Here is a 16,066-nt window from a genome sequence, read left to right as displayed (position 1 = left end):
AGTGCAAAGCCCCCATGGTATAGCAAATCAGTCAGGGAAGGCTGTGAAAAAGTTACATCATAGTAGTGCAAGATTCTGCAAAACAGAGACATCTTTTTTCCCCACAGAGAATAAAAAATTGAACCTAACAAGAGAACCCATTAATAAGCGAGAGGACTGTCAGCATTTAAAAACAAAAAGGTCTACCTGCATATATTTTCACCTCTTGAACTTTCACCTACCTCTATTCCAATCAAGTAGCGAAGGTATCGAATTCATTTTCATCAGCAACAATCTGTTCTTGTATTCCTCCTGCTCCTGTTGATAAAATTTGCACTTCCACTCTCTTTTTTCCAAAGATGAGGCCCTCACCCTGTCACTCAGATGTCAAACAGCTGCTCTTCAATTATCGCTTCAAAAAGTAATTTTCCATGCGACCTCCAGCCAATTTTCTAAAAACGCCTAAACTGTCGCTGTGCAAGTGTGAAATATTCCTCACCTCAATTTCAAATAGCATGAAGTCCCTCCTTGCCAATTCCTCCATCAAAGAACCGAAGGTGCTGTGTTTATAACAAATACTCCTTCTTACTCAGTAGTTTTTAACTCCACATACGGTACAGGTATGTGCAGTACAACTTTAAGCAGCCCGGCTCAAATTATATATTTTCTGTCTGGTTTTTTCCCCACAGACGAGTAAACCAATTACCTTCTATTCTAAACTAGAACATGACATTGCTTTTAATTAACTATGCTCAGGTTGAATCCCTGGAGAATTTTTTTTGTCTCCACATTATTGGTTGGTTTCTAATTTAAAATGGGATAAACAAACACAAACGTGAGTGTTCACATGTGCTACAAAGGGAGAATGAAAGGAAATGAAATATACACCTAAATGCAAATATTGTTACACACATTCATGCCTTAAAATATATCGCAAGCTGTTTAATTAAACATATACTGTGTCATTACATTAGATATACGTTTTATAAAATGTTTTTTCAAGCCTTTTTTTGTCTCTGAAATAAAGGATAAGGTGCGGTCCTCTCACCGTCAGGTAAACAGCAGAGTAAACGCTCAGCGAAGCGTCCTTAGATGGGAACGACCGCCGAGCCTTCTCCACCACCACGTGGTTCCCGGTGCAGATGTTGCCGTTGACGATAAACTGGTGATTAAAGCGACACTCGGTGCCAGTGTAGTTGGGCTTGCAAACAGACAGGAAGTAGGGCGAGAGACCTCCAGTCACCACCTGGCCTGCATTGACGAAGATGTCTGTAGCAAACAGACCGAATGCAAACACACCTGCGGCACCACAGACACACAGACGGGAGAGGAGAGAAGAGCACGTGAAAAGCCACAAACACAGAGCAATGAAACAATCACAAATAAACACAGAAGGGTTTATATAAGTTATCACCCTCCAGTGTGGGTGTTTATCTAGCTCCCAGTTCCACCACATTAACTCGTGACTATTGTGTGTGTGTGCAGACATCACTGAAGACGTCACAGTGTGGTCTGCATCACTCAGACAGACTGGGTGGTCTGTCTGAGTGATGCAGACCACCCAGTCTGAATCAAAACAAAGTGCAAGTTAACTAATGTTGAAATGGAAGGTGAGGAAAAATGGACAACAGCAAGCCAAATACAGACCATAAAAATAAGATAGCGTTTAATATAAATGATGGCGCTGACACTTTTAGCCCACCAACACTGACCAGTGTCTACGTCTGCATTCCTTTTGCTGTGAAATATGACTGCTGATTATCTAGCTTGCTTAGCCATGAAATTAATGTGCTTTGTGTTGTCATCCGGGCGGGTGGGGTGAGGGAGTCGCAGAGGGAGGTTTTGAGGGGCACGGGGACATGATTGTGTGAAGGGCAATGAGGGAACTGGGGGGAGGAGGGGGTTAGAGTGAGAGAAGAGAGGGGAGGGAACAAGTGAGCAGGAAATGCCTTGACAATTTCACAAATTTAACAGGTCTCAAAATACAAATCAGGTGAATTGCTGATTGAATTTCTAATGTGTTTTGTAAAGTTTTTTTTCTTCAACTATGACAGGAAAGTCCAGCAGACTCTCTCTACTGGAACAGAGTCTGTCTGCCCAATTCTGGTAAAACGTTGTTATAAAATAATCAAAATTCAAAGGTTTTATAGAGCTTTTATAGAAAATTGACACACGGACTTGTCCTTGTTTTTAAAATATATTTCATTTCCTTTCTTTTCCATGATAACAGCTGTTAGCTTACCATACAAAAACATATAAGCAATATTTGAAATACATCAGTAAAAGCAAAGGCTTCTCCACAAACATTATTTTACATGAGAGGTTTCTCTATCCCAGTGTTTGCCTGGCCTTTGGTCACTGGTCTGCATTGGGCAGCGTTCTGGTGAAAAAATCTAATATCACATATCTTTGCCCACAACAGTTGAGCCTCACTGAGTTTAGCAGTAGAGCAGGGCAATATGACCAAAAATATTTATCACGATATACATTTGAAAATTTGCGATAACGATATAACTGACGATATAATTGACACTAGACAAAATGCTTTACAACTCCACAACTTTATTAGTGCAAAAAACCCCATCAATGTATTTTCACTTAAACAAGCAGCTGTTTTTTATGTGCATTTAAAGTTATATAAAAATGTAACAGTGCAAATTCCTTGCTGACAGTTTAACCAAAAGGCATTTCCAGTGGAACTTGGCCGACATATCCTCAGCATAACCATGTATAATATCCACAAAACTTAAAAAGAGGTTATACACACACACAATACGGTAATATTATGTTGAAGCACAGTACGTATCACTCCGCGAGGCTCCTGCCTACGATAGCCGTAATGCTCCGACAATCCATGAAACGGTGCGGCTTCGTAGCTTAGCAAAGTCGTACTGAAACATTTGACAGATTGCTTATGTACGACATAAAATCATTTCAAGGTCAGTAAACACAACCAGAATTCATACATAAGGCACACAGGATTATAAGGGGCACTGTCGATTTTCAGAAAAATCAAAGGATTGATTTTAAGTGTGCCATATTTTCCAAACAACACGGTAATAACGACGGCCCGCTAGCATGCTCTACCAAAAATAGTGCTTTGTTGTGTATCTGACGGACGAAAGCTAAACCAGTTCCACACAACTGAAGTTGAAGCATTTTTACAAACCAATTCTGGTTCATCTGTTTCATTCAACGATCCGCTTTCACTCTTCTCATTCTGCATCGCCGCCATGTGCGTATGTAAACAAAGGCACTGCGCATGCGCGTTTTACCCATATTCTATCGCGATATTTCATTTTCCTATCGTTGCCCAAAATTACACCGGTATTACCATGAACGGTATGATATAGCCCAGCCCTATTTAGCAGCATATTTAAATGTAATTAAAATGTGACATCTGATGCTTAAGCAGTCAACATCATTTAAACGCATTGGTTCAAATTATATTTACTTGATACTTGAGCCAAAAACATTATCCAACTTCACTGTAAAAAAAGAAGAGTCATCATTCAGCTACCATGTCAGCTACAGGATAAATCAGAACTGTTAAAAAAGTTTGTTTTTTCAAGGTGTAAGGTGTAAATCATCAGGGTTGCTAAATCCATGGCTGTCTGCATTGGAGCTCCCCTCACAGGTGACTGACAGCACCGACATTGAGTTTAGTTGTGAATGTACAGCATGCTGTGTCGTGGTTAAGGCTTGGCTGATGTTGCAGATGCAACTTTTATTGAGCTATGACATTAATAAACATTGCTCATATAGTTTTGTATTAAATTAAACAAAACAAGGCTGAAGTCACAAGCAGCGTTTTATTGTGATGGATCACAGAATTGCATACTAATGCGCTTTTGAATACTAATCTGATCCCTTATTCTACACACAGTCTTTGTGGAGAACTGAATGAAATTATTTCAATCAGATCAGTGATCCATAATTTTCCGGTCTTTCAGTTCATCGCAGCTGCACTGAGGTGATGCGCCAGGCAAATACTGGTGGGACCTTACACATGCTGAAGCCCAAAGTACTTTTCATGTGTATTCAGAGTTTTCAGTCACTGTCTGGTACCATTAGCACAAGTGGCCTTAGGGCAGTTTAGAGTACATTGCAATACAAGGTTCTTACCTATGAAGCGTATGATGCGGCGGATGAGGGGGTTGAGGTAACAACAGTCTCCTGTCACTATTGTTTTCTCCTGGGCCAACAGAGCTTCCCTCGTTGATTTCATCATGTACATGGACACCTCTCCGATAAAAATCTACATACACAAACACACACAGGCACAAAAAATAAAAGAGAATATGAATAGGTGAATATGCACACAGAAGAAGCAAAAGGAGCGCACAGAACAAAGGCAGAGATTTCAAAGAGGGCAGACGTGACGTCTCCTCCTTAAATATTTAAACTTGTATTTGTCAACCTAAATAAATAAACTTTTATTCTGAAAAACCTGCTAAAATGTTACATCAAATATCTGCCCGACAGGGTTGGATGTTTTCTTCTCTGCACAGTCTATTTTCACTCCAAAAATATTAACATTTTAGAAAAATAAATAAAAAATACAAATGCTGTGGCAAACACAATTAAACCACAGACAGACACACAGAAACACAGTGTTGTGATCTCAGTCAGCAACATGCAGCATCTACTCCTCACCTCTGGTGCTGTGCACATGCTGCCAGGTTAATAATCATGGAGAAGCCAGAAGGCAAGAGGAGGAATTTTTCCCTCCCAAAAAGATTTGAGAACCAAGGAAGTCTAGATTACGTTTACTTTTTAAAAAACTTTTTTTTTTTTTTTTTAAATAAAGTATATGAATATGAGCTATTAAAAACCCAGTGCAACTTTTTTTTTTAATAGAACACACATCACAGGGTGCCATGTGCAAACATGAATCATTTTCCAAAACAAAAGACACAAAATACAGCAGAGCAGTGCACCATGCCTGTATGTGTTGTATTGGCTCAGCAGGGATAATATTAAATGAGAAAGGTTTGTTTACACAAGAATAAATATTTGAAAGCAATACAGATTGTCTGAAAGTTGTACTGCATAATATTCTGTTATACTGGGGCTTAAAATTTGTGTGTTAACCCATAAATAAATACCTTTACTCTATAAATAAATGCAGAAAACTGACGCATTAAAATGCAGGAAATTAAATGTCTGACTATCAAAAAAAGAGGACCCTCCAGAACCTGCACTTAACGTTTTAACAAAACTCACACCCAGCGAACACACATAAGGAAATGGGGAAACATTAACTTTTGGCATCCTGTTATGGAGCAGAGAAACATTTTTATCCAGTCTGGCCTGTGTACATAAACCACTGTGCCTTAATGCAGCCTTTCTTCAGGTCCATTATAGTTTGGACATTTCATCAGGTCTAATGGAAAAACTGCTGCTGGACACACAAAATGGATCTCGTTGCCAGTCGCCTTGGGTGATAAAGACTGCTTCAAATAAATGTGTGTGTTTATCAGAGACAGTGTGTGCATACACTTAGTGCATATGTGTACACCCATGTGGTTTTGGCCTTTGATGTGTGTTTGTTTGGGGCCTTAGGACAGGTGAATTTTCCTCCATCCCTCGTGAATGCTTTCTCATCATCATGTTCTTGTAAACGCAACTCCAGTCCATCTCTTTCTGTGTGGCAGTTAGCAGCGAGAGCAGCTCGTGTTTTGATGTCAGGAAATGCAAAGTAAAAAATGTTTTAAAAGGAATAAATGAGCACTGAAAGCACTCACATAAAAATCAGTATGACCCTTCTAAATCTATGCACTTGATTCAGTCCTGTCTGCAACTGTCAGCATGACTAAAGGTGGATTCATATTTTCAAATAACCATTTGTGTCACAGGATGGGAGGCATAGTGCATAGCGAAACAAGGATCAAATGCATCATGGCAGAAAAATCAATCTCCTGATGTCTAATGATCCAAAAATGTCTATCTTTGCAGACGGAGTGACCAAAACAAGCTTTTGCAAGCTTTAAAAACTGTAAAAGGACGACAACTTGTAACAGTCAGACTAGCAGCAGTTGCAGTGAGCCAAAATACATTTTGCATTAAATAAAAGGTAGCTGGCATAATTAATTATTAAGCCTAACTGGCTTAATTTGAATTTATTTTTAAGGAGCCTCCTTTTTTAAAGTACCAATAATACAAATTAAAAGTCAACCAATGTATAAAATTTATGACTGAAGTTTGTATATATAGTCAACAAAAATAGAGCCAAAACCTATGCTACAATTGGAAAGTAGCAATAAAAGCAGCAATGCTTTTTAATAAGGTTCTTATTATAAGGATGCGCTGTATTATTAATACATTGTTAAATTCAATTAGGCCTACATGTTTTTATACTATTTTATACTTTGTTATTGCAATGTTTTACAAAAAAATTCTAAATATATTTTTAATGCACTTTTTAATGCAATGCTAACTGATTAATTGGGGCATGCTCCCAATGAGACAACGGATGATGTCCTTGTGGATCTCCTCCCAGATCTGGACCGGGCATCACTGAGCTCCTGGAGAGTCTAAGGTGCAACGTGGCAGCACTGGGATGTTCTGAAACATAACGTCCCCGAGGTGTTCTACTGGATTTAGGTCAGGCGAGCATGACGGCCAGTCAGTGGTATGGAACTGCCTTCATACTGTCGCCCCTGTTCTCATCTGTGAAAAGCACGGGGCATCAGTGGTTGACCTGGTATTCTATGGCAAATGCCAATTGGACTCCACAGTGCTGGGCAGTGAGCACAGGGCCAACTTAAGGATATTATGCCCTCAAGTCACCCTTGTGAAGTCTGTTTCTGATTGTTTGGCCAGAGATTTTCACACCAGTGGACTGCTGGATTTCATTTTGTAGCTGGCATCTTTATCCTGTTCCTCATTGCACAAGGGAGTAGATACCAGTCCTGCCCAGGAGTTAAGGACCTTCTAAGGCTCTAGGTTTCCTAGAGTAACTGCCCGTCTCCTGGAATCTCCTCTATGCTCTTGAGAGTGTTGAGAGACACACTAACCCTTGTAATGGCTTGTATTGATGTGCCATCCTAGAGGAGTTGGACAACCTGTGCAACCTCTGTACTGTCTCTAGACAACCTCTACCACATGCTACCAGTAGTGACATTGACCCAAGTGTTCCTTTAATTTTTTGAGCAGTATGCATGTGAGTGTGTGTGTGTGCATATGAGAGAGTCAAACTGTAATGGCCAAGTGAAAGCAATGATCCGTCAGCCAACAAGGTGAAATGCCTCATGTCATTATGTAGCAGCAAAAGACAGAATGACCTGATGAAAGCTTAAAGTGACTAATCTGCTGGGTTACTACCACCACCTTCTCCAGACCCAGACAGAAGATTTATAACAAAAAAGGTGCAGACCAATTTCTTTGACCTGTCTGAGACTCAAAAAGAAAAAAAAAGCAGTTTTTAAAGGTAAAGTCAATGTTTTTGTCCCCAGTCAAAAAGAAATTACAGTCAGAACAAACACAGATAATTACAAGTATAGCAATTATATCACAATCACATTACAGGATTTTATGTTTTATGGGTATTTTTCCTTTAGCAAGTAGGTCCCATGTGATGTCAATGGGTATATAAGCTTCAAAGGACATACATGCAGCTGATAATGTTCTTTCTTCTTAAAGTCCTTTGTTTTGACATTTAGCTTGAGAAGCTGCTGATAATTACGCCAATCACTGATGTGTCATCTGCAATCGTAACTTCTAATCTGGATCTGTGTGATAATGTGAATATTGGGAGGATAGGAGGAAGATCAGGACATAGTCACAGGGGCAATCCTCACCACTTTGTGTTGGCTTGAGAGCAAGTTCACAATCCTCCTGCAGAGGTTATGTCCAAGGCCTTTAAGTGTTGATTCTTTAGGGAATTATGGTAATGCATGCTGTGCTCAAATATACGATTTATTGGCACATCACTGACAGTGTTATGACGTGTTGTGGGTGAAGCATCATCAGTGAAGCTATACCTCTTGGCAAATGTATCAGGTCCAGATTGGGTGACAAAATGTCAGGAATAAAATACTTCATCTGCATCTCAAATGGATTTTCCTATGATAGATGGAGAACAGGGTGGCAGTCATTTAAGCATATTACCTTACTCTTTCTTGGAACACACACAATGACTGATGATTTAAAACAGGAGGGGACAACAGGCAGGGAGAGAAAGAAAAGACTCCTGTGAGCTGCATCCTCTGATGGGGATGCTGCTGGGTCTGGCTGCTTTACAGGTGTTGACATGCTGGAAAAAACTTTGTGCGTCATCCTCTTTAATGATCAGAGTGCCAGCCTTAACGTTTTTGGAAGGCCTCTTAGGGAGAGTGGCGTTCTGACTCTCAAAATGGGCAGAAAACCTATGTACCTCATCGTGGAGCAAGACGGTGACATTGGCTGTAAGCCCAGGTGCTTACCTACAAAGTGTAAAGTGCTCCTTCCACATGCTCTCAGAGTTGTTACTGCTGAGCCGTGTCTGTACCTTGTCTCTCTAATTCCGCTTGGCTGCCCTCATAGTGCAACATAGGTCATATCGGGATCTTTTGAATTCTCCTTGTTTTCAAAGGCAAATACAGCATTTTAGGGTGGTGCAGCATTGCTGTTCGTTCACTGTTTCTAGGTAGGTTCTAGTTAGATGTTCATCCTGAGCACCAAGTTTCCTGTACACCTGAGTGTCTCTGTGTATATGTTGATGTTAATGTTAGAGGCACTGGTGTCCCATCAAGTTCCTGTCTGCTTGCACCCATCCTTTAAATGAATTGGGTGGCTGTAGTTGGGTCTTCGTAAACAGCCTTAACTGTGCTTGTCTACGGAGCACGTAATCTGTAAGGAGCAAGTATTTTGAAGGCATTAGTGTCCCATTAACAAAGACTTGAGATTATAGGCCAGTAGCTTTTTTCAGGTTGTAGGTAATGCTCTGATTTGACAGAATACATCAGTCATGCGACTGATGGCTCTGCTTTCACTGCTGTGAGATTTGTTAGCATGTGCTTTGTGTGGAAACAGAGCTTGCATTAGCAAAAAAAGCACACTTCTCTTATTATCATAACAGATACATTTCCTCTTATAAACCACCTTGGCCAACAGCTGTTTTTAGACTAGACCACTTTAATTTCTCATTAATGTTTTTATAACCCTCTGTAGATACTAAATGTTAACACGTCGCATAGTTTTGTTTAATTCAGCTGAAAATGTTATTACTGTAAGTAACTTTTTAAAATCAAGATGTCAGGCTGCGTTTGTCTGCTGTTGCTTTAGAGATATATGACGCTGTGAAGTCCACATATCTAAAATGAGGTACAAGACGAATTGCTGGAGATTAAATAAAACATAAAGTATTTATAATGAGCTGAACCATATAACACTGGTGAGATTTATGGGTTTATGTACAATTTTCCAATAATAGTTTTACGTGCAGTGTGGTGTTCCCAAAGTGTTTTATGTTGAAAAACCTTCCAATGAGGCTTAATGAAAACAATTCTGCAAAAAAAATCAAGACTTATTGCCAGTTATCACAAACGCTTGATTACAATTCTTTCTGCCAAGGTTGGCATCCACTTATTGTGTTTAGGTGTGCAATTATTTTTTCATATAGGGCCAGGCAGGTTTGAACCCCTGTATTTATCACAGACTATTGGTCCTACTATCAGTGAACTGTATTAGACATTTGATAAATTGTTCACGCTTCACTAATAAGTGCTTTAAATATTACTGACAATACAAAAGTTTTATTAACAGATCATTTATGTGTATTTTATAAGGATTTATAAGGACCTCATAACCTATTAACTTACACTTATTACAGTGACTTTAACCATTGCCACACAGGTGAACACTGGTTCAAATAACTCTTTTTAACTAGTATAGGATCAGTGTCTTTCCATGCAGGTTTTTTAAATGATTAGTTAATTTTATTTTGTTTCTGTTTTGCTTTTTTCTAAATGATGGCATTTACATTTTCTAGCAGCTAGCACTTGCCTAGAAGCATTTGTCTCACTAGAGTCTGTTTCATCGCTGAAAAGGTTAGGTACTACTGACTGATTGTGTTATTTCAACTCATGCAACCCCCCACTTTCCTTTATACAAATGTCAGTAAAAACTGACTGAAAATAGCCATCTCTATGTAACATGCCAGAAAACTGAGAAACAACTTGGCATTCAACTGACACAATGATGCTGGAGCAGAAAATGAAAAGGTTAAACAAGAGACATTAAAAAGAACATGCAAACCTTTCTGAGAGGGCTTTTTTTCAGTAAGTGACCTGACATGAGAGAAAAGAACAGACTTCCAGTTTGTGTATCCCAATAGCTTTGAGACATCAAAACTTGTAAAATCTGAAGTCTCTGAAATATCTGTGACATTAAAAATTATATCAAGCTGCTCAAATGTTTGAAAAAAAAAAAAAAAAAAAAAGGGACACATAATAAATGACACTCCTAAAAGTTTAGTGTTAGGACCATCCTTCTTTATGCATCTACATCTTAGTTTTTCCTTTTCCAGCTTCCACATTATAATGTGAGTACTAGCCTTTCTCTGAACCTAAATTACAACATTTTTCATAAGGAGAAAAAAAAACTTAGTAATACAAGTGTAGTATTTACTGAGAAATAGAAATGTCTTTGGGTTATGCATTAAAGAGCAATTGTATTACAACGGAAACCAATGAGTCGATGGTAGAAACATGAAAAACATGTTCCTTTAGTTAATAAGGACAGAAAATGAAAACGGGGCAACGGCTATAACTAATGAGATTCTTCATTAGCAACTACTGGAACAATAAAGACTGTTAACAGTATAAAGTATTATTTGGCCTGTTCATATTGTTGGCAAACTGATATACCAAATAACATTGAGAAAAAAAAAATAGAAATATCAGGGTGATGATTGGTATTTAAATGCTAAAAATGGGTTGTTTTAGCCTGTCGGTAGGAGGAACATGGCAGCATCATAAAATACGATTTAATTTTTGTGAATCTAAAGATCTTAGATATTAATGCAATTGAATCAAAATGCATCATTTTAAACCAATGCTGGTGGTTGCTTGGCAATATGGCAACGCCATAATATCGAATACTGATCAGAACCTCCAGGGGCCTGAGATGCATCTGTTTGCCAGGTTTGGTTACAGAAAAAGAAAGAAAAAAAAAACCAGACACACAGTTTTGTGTAATAATGGAACAAAGTGTAAAATAAACACTTTGTTAAGTCAAAAGAGAGCTTGTTTTGACTTAACTGTGTAACGATACAGTGACATAACTTTTCCCAACTGTGCACTTCCCTTCAACTCTTTAGAAGATATTCATGTCTTTAAGCTCATCAGTTTTGTTTACAGGAGCTTTGAGGAGCTGTTAGACCAATTAGCAGCTAATGAAACAAATACTTCTCTCATGATTCAATGCAGAAAATAAACAAAACTAAAACAGAATATGACTCCTGAAACACCAAATGAACGCTGATACTGCTTTGTGTCTTTGAGGATGTGTGAATAGGATACAGTTTGCATATTCATTTCAGAGGGTGATAATATGTAAAGATGTCGAGCTTAAGTCTTGCTACTCTGCCAAGAGGGGAAAAAGGGAAAAACAGAACAAAAAAAACAACAACAACAATCAATGCTGCTTTAAGCTTTAAATCTCTTCTTAATGAGCCCATCATTTTCAGTATTGCTACCAAGACACACAATTCAGGAAGTGGAATAAGCCACAAGGAGCTAAAATGGTGTGTGATAAAATGCGCAGATGTTGCCCATTTTGGGAAACATTATCTTTTGTTTCTGTGGGATGTACACCTGGCAAAAGCAATATTTTATCATCTTGGCACTGAAGATGATAAAACGGGCTCTATTTTGCCTTATGCCATGGTTGAACGGGTTTATAGGCTGTTGCATGAACACAGCCCATCTAACCTTCACAGCATCCCATTGGTCCGGCCATGTGGAAAACTGCATAATTTACTGACTCTGTACTAATTGGCCCACGTCCCAGCCCTGCCATCATTAATTCTGACTGAATGCTCCTCTGTTTTATGACACATGGAGATGGAATGACACACAGTGTCAAGCACCTGACAAAGCACTCTCAAAGGGCACAATTATAAGGTATGGGATGGCGTACCAATGGCTAAAGGCAATTTGTAAAAGAAAGGCCATATAGAGCATATTCCAAAGAGAAAGCCACAAAAAAGGGGGCAGAATAAAAAAAAACAGTGGAAAGAAGTGGCAGGATTACGAAAAAGCTTTAACAGCTGACACGGCACTCTCTGAGGAGGGGATGGGACTAAGACTGAGTATTAAATTACGCAAACAATGCGTTAAACAACTGCTGGCCTTTTAGTCAGCTACTGTATATAGTAAATAACGCTTGCAAGTGGGTTCAGTGCAATTTACAAGTCAAGATAAAGGTTGAATGAATAAGTGACACTTGGAGAAAGGAAGAAAGATTTAATCTGCAGGTATAATGCGAAAATCATCCACTAACAAATGTTCCAGTGACAGAGTGGTGTTTATAAACAAAGGATAACAACAAAATAAATAATTATACTTATCTACTGACTGCATACCATGACCAAGTATACACACATGCACTCACTGACCTCTTCATAAGGTACACCTCTTCAATGGCTCCTTATTGAAGATTCTAATTAACCAATCACATGACAGCAGCCAAAGCATTTGGGCATGCAGACATAGTCGAGATGACTTGCAACAGAATGGGGAAGAAAGGTCATTTAAGTGACTTTGAACATGGCTGTTGGTTGTAAGCGGTTTCTGAAGTACTTGGACCAGCCAATCTACTGGGATTTCCTCACCAAGCCATCTCTAGTGTCTACAGAGAATGGTCCAAACTAGAGCAGGGCGATATGGCCAAAAATGTTTATCACGATATATATTTGAAAATTTGCGATAACGATATAACCGACGATATAATTGATGCGAGACAAAATACAACTCCACAACATTGCTAGCGCAAAAAGACAACCTTCCATTTATTTTCACTTAAACAAGAAGCTGGTTTTTATGTACATTAAAGCTTTATAAAAATGTAACAGTGCAAATGCAAATTCCTTGCTGAAAGTTTAACCAAAAGGCATTTCCAGTAGAAATGGGCTGACATATCCTGAGCATAACCATGTATAATATCCACTGAAGTTAAAAAGAGGTGCTTTGCAACATTAAACTGCAGTGTGCAGTACGTATTTTTCGGACCATAAGGTGCACAGGATTATAAGGCACATTAAGCGAAACAAAGCAGTCAGATACATCAAACTTTATTAAACTCATTCTTCTTGCTTCCTCCACTTCTGTACCATTGATTTATTAATGAATGAATTCTGCTCTATTCCCATGTTGTTGCAGTATATTAATGACTAACCTTCTATTATGGATGGATTATCTCAGTTGTTCTCCTGACTGAAGTTTGGTCCGTTTACAGCATCCTGCCACGCGATTGCATTTGTCTCTAACTATCAGGAACTTTAACGTTAACTTTTATATGTGGAAAAGTGTTAGTGTTCGTCCTCCAGCTTCACTGTTTATGTTATGCTAACATAGCTGTGTCGCTAGCGATCACGTAGCACATCATTATATACCAGCTAGCCCAACTTCAGTAACCCTACAAACGTCACTGCTGTTTAGTTTCCTGTCTTCATTTATGTTGGACGTGATAGCAGAGCTGTACGTTTGAATTTTTCCAGAAATCTCTGTCAGAACATGCTATATCATGCTTAGGTAACTAGCGAAACTAGCGAGCTAACTTCCGCTAGCTTCCTGCTAACTTCTAACTCCATTAAATGTAATAAATTTTGTTTTCATGGATGCCTGGAAGTTAAACTTCATAGTTTCACCTGGTTAAGCAGCAATGCTGATCGTTTTATTAAAGATGAAAGAATTTAGACAGTTTTTAACTCTCAGTGATGCTGCAGTGTTCGTTTGACCTGAAACATACGGAGTTTAGGACCCAGATTACTCCCAGATTTAAGAGCATCTTAGTCCAACAAATACGACAATAACAACGGCCGCTTGCATGTTCTGCAAAAAAATGTGCTTTGTCGTGTATCTGACGGACAAACACCAAACCAGTTCCACATCACTGAAGTTGCACCATTTTTACAAACCAATTCTGGTTCATCTGTTTCACTCAACAATCGGCCATGTGCGTATGAAAACAAAGGCACTGCGCATGCGCGTTTTACTCATATTCTATCGCGATATTTCATTTTCCTATCGTTGCCTAACATTATACCGGTATTACCGTGAACGGTATAATATGGCCCAGCCCTAGTCCAAACAACAGAAAATATCCAGTGAGTGGCAGCTCTCTGGGAGGAAATGCCTCAGTGATGTCAGAAGCCAAAGGGGAATGACCAGACTGCTATCATACTTGAGGCATTTGTAACTTAAGTATGCACTTTTTACAATTCATGTATGCAAAAGAACATCTCTAAACAGACAAAACACAGAACCTTGAAGCAGTTGTGCCACAGCAGCATAAGACCAGCATAAGTGTCATTTCTGTCAGCTAAGAACAGAGAGCTGAAGCTACAGTACAATACAATAAAATAAAAGGTTAAAAAAACCTTGCATGGTTTGACGAGTCTCGCTTTCTGCTGCAACATTCAGATGGTTGGGTCAGAATGTAGCATAAACAACATGAACACATGGATGTATCCTGCCTTGTACCAAATGTTCAGGCTGCTGGTGGCCTTATAATGGTTTGGGGATATTTTCTAAGCACACTTTGAGCATTCTTTAAATGATATAGGCTACCTCAATATTATTTCTGACCATGTCTAACCCTTTACGACCACACTGTACCCATCTTCTGATGGCTGCTTCCAGCAAGTTATTGTGTCATTTCACAAAGCCCAGATCATCCCAAACTGGTTTCTTAAACACAACAATGAGTTCATTATACTCAAAAAGGCTCCATTATCACACGATCTCAATCCACTAGAGCACCTTTTGGATGTGATGGAACTTGAGATTCTTGAGAATCTTCAACCAGCTGCTGCTATCATGTCAATATGGACCAAAATCCCAGGTGAGTGTTTCCAGCACTCTATTGAATTGATCCCATGAAGAACTAAGGGAGCCCTAAAGGAAAAAGAAGGTCCAACCCAGTACTAGTAAGGTGTACCTAATGAAGTGGTCAGTGAGCACACCCACTTACTGAAGTAATCACTGCAGAAAGGTGAGTCAAAATTGCACACAGATGCACTCTCACCCCATGAAGTGTAAATAATAACGTCTGTCACATTTCCTGGCCAATCAGAGCACCCTTCCAGATTTTAAACCAGCTTGTGTTATTGTATAGAGCATGTCAAATCTGCATGTGCACATATGTGTGTGAATGCAGAGAGGTGTGTTTCTCTCCGTTCTGCTGACACATCAAGAGACCAAACACCTACATGGAGGTAAATGCAAGCTATGGGATGTCTTTTATTTCCTCAATAAAAGTGACAATAATTCAGATTTTACTTCAGGAAACACGCTTGTGACAACAGTCGGTGTTCAAAGCCTCTATGCAAACACCTAAAGTAGAAGCGCATAAAAACAAGGGACCAAAGGAGGCAGCTGAATGACCATAAATAAATGGGTGGTAGTGTATGTGTTAACCGACTGGTGTAATGATCACATCCATGATTAGATGCCTGTTAAAATTGCAATAAAAACAAGGTTATGAGGGAAATGGACATGTGACACTACTGAAAAGGGTTTTCTATATTCATTTAGGGAGGAAAATTTAGATTACAATCAATGGAACATGTAGCATGTGAGCCGGCTTTTCAACCACTCAGTAACTCGAGTAGCACAGTAGATAAAATAATACCAAGTAAGTGCAAAAAAGCTGGGAAGTTGATGCTGATTGGACATTAAAGCTGATGATCCACGATCTTGTTTATGGTCTTTACAACAAGTCTGTCTTTTTGAACAAGAAAACCAGGGCACAAAAAAAAAAAAAAAAAATTTGATAAATGAAAATTAATTGTCCTACAGAAAGAATAAGTGATTACACTACACTTCAGAATCACAGCAGCACATCAACCAGTCAAACCCACTGATCCTAATCTCAGTTCTGT

General features: G+C 38.9%; 1 protein-coding gene across 6 annotated transcripts in view; it reads right to left on the bottom strand.

Moving 5' to 3' along the window:
• plppr1 (phospholipid phosphatase related 1) overlaps nt 1–16,066 on the bottom strand; it is a 97,145-nt gene that overhangs the window by 10,421 nt on the left and 70,658 nt on the right. For all 6 annotated transcript variants that reach the window (XM_040000362.1, XM_040000363.1, XM_040000367.1 and 3 more), the window contains exons 4-5: nt 4,105–4,237; nt 1,028–1,278 (exon numbers count right to left, since the gene is read on the bottom strand). In XM_040000362.1, coding sequence (XP_039856296.1) covers nt 1,028–1,278; nt 4,105–4,237 — 384 coding nt within the window. The remainder of the gene's footprint in view (nt 1–1,027; nt 1,279–4,104; nt 4,238–16,066) is intronic.

This window comes from Simochromis diagramma, unplaced genomic scaffold (assembly GCF_900408965.1).
Source record: "Simochromis diagramma unplaced genomic scaffold, fSimDia1.1 OVJJ01000596.1, whole genome shotgun sequence".
Lineage (NCBI taxonomy): Eukaryota > Metazoa > Chordata > Actinopteri > Cichliformes > Cichlidae > Simochromis > Simochromis diagramma.
The sequence above is the reverse complement of the archived record's forward strand: the minus strand, read 5'-3'. Positions and strand labels throughout refer to the sequence as shown.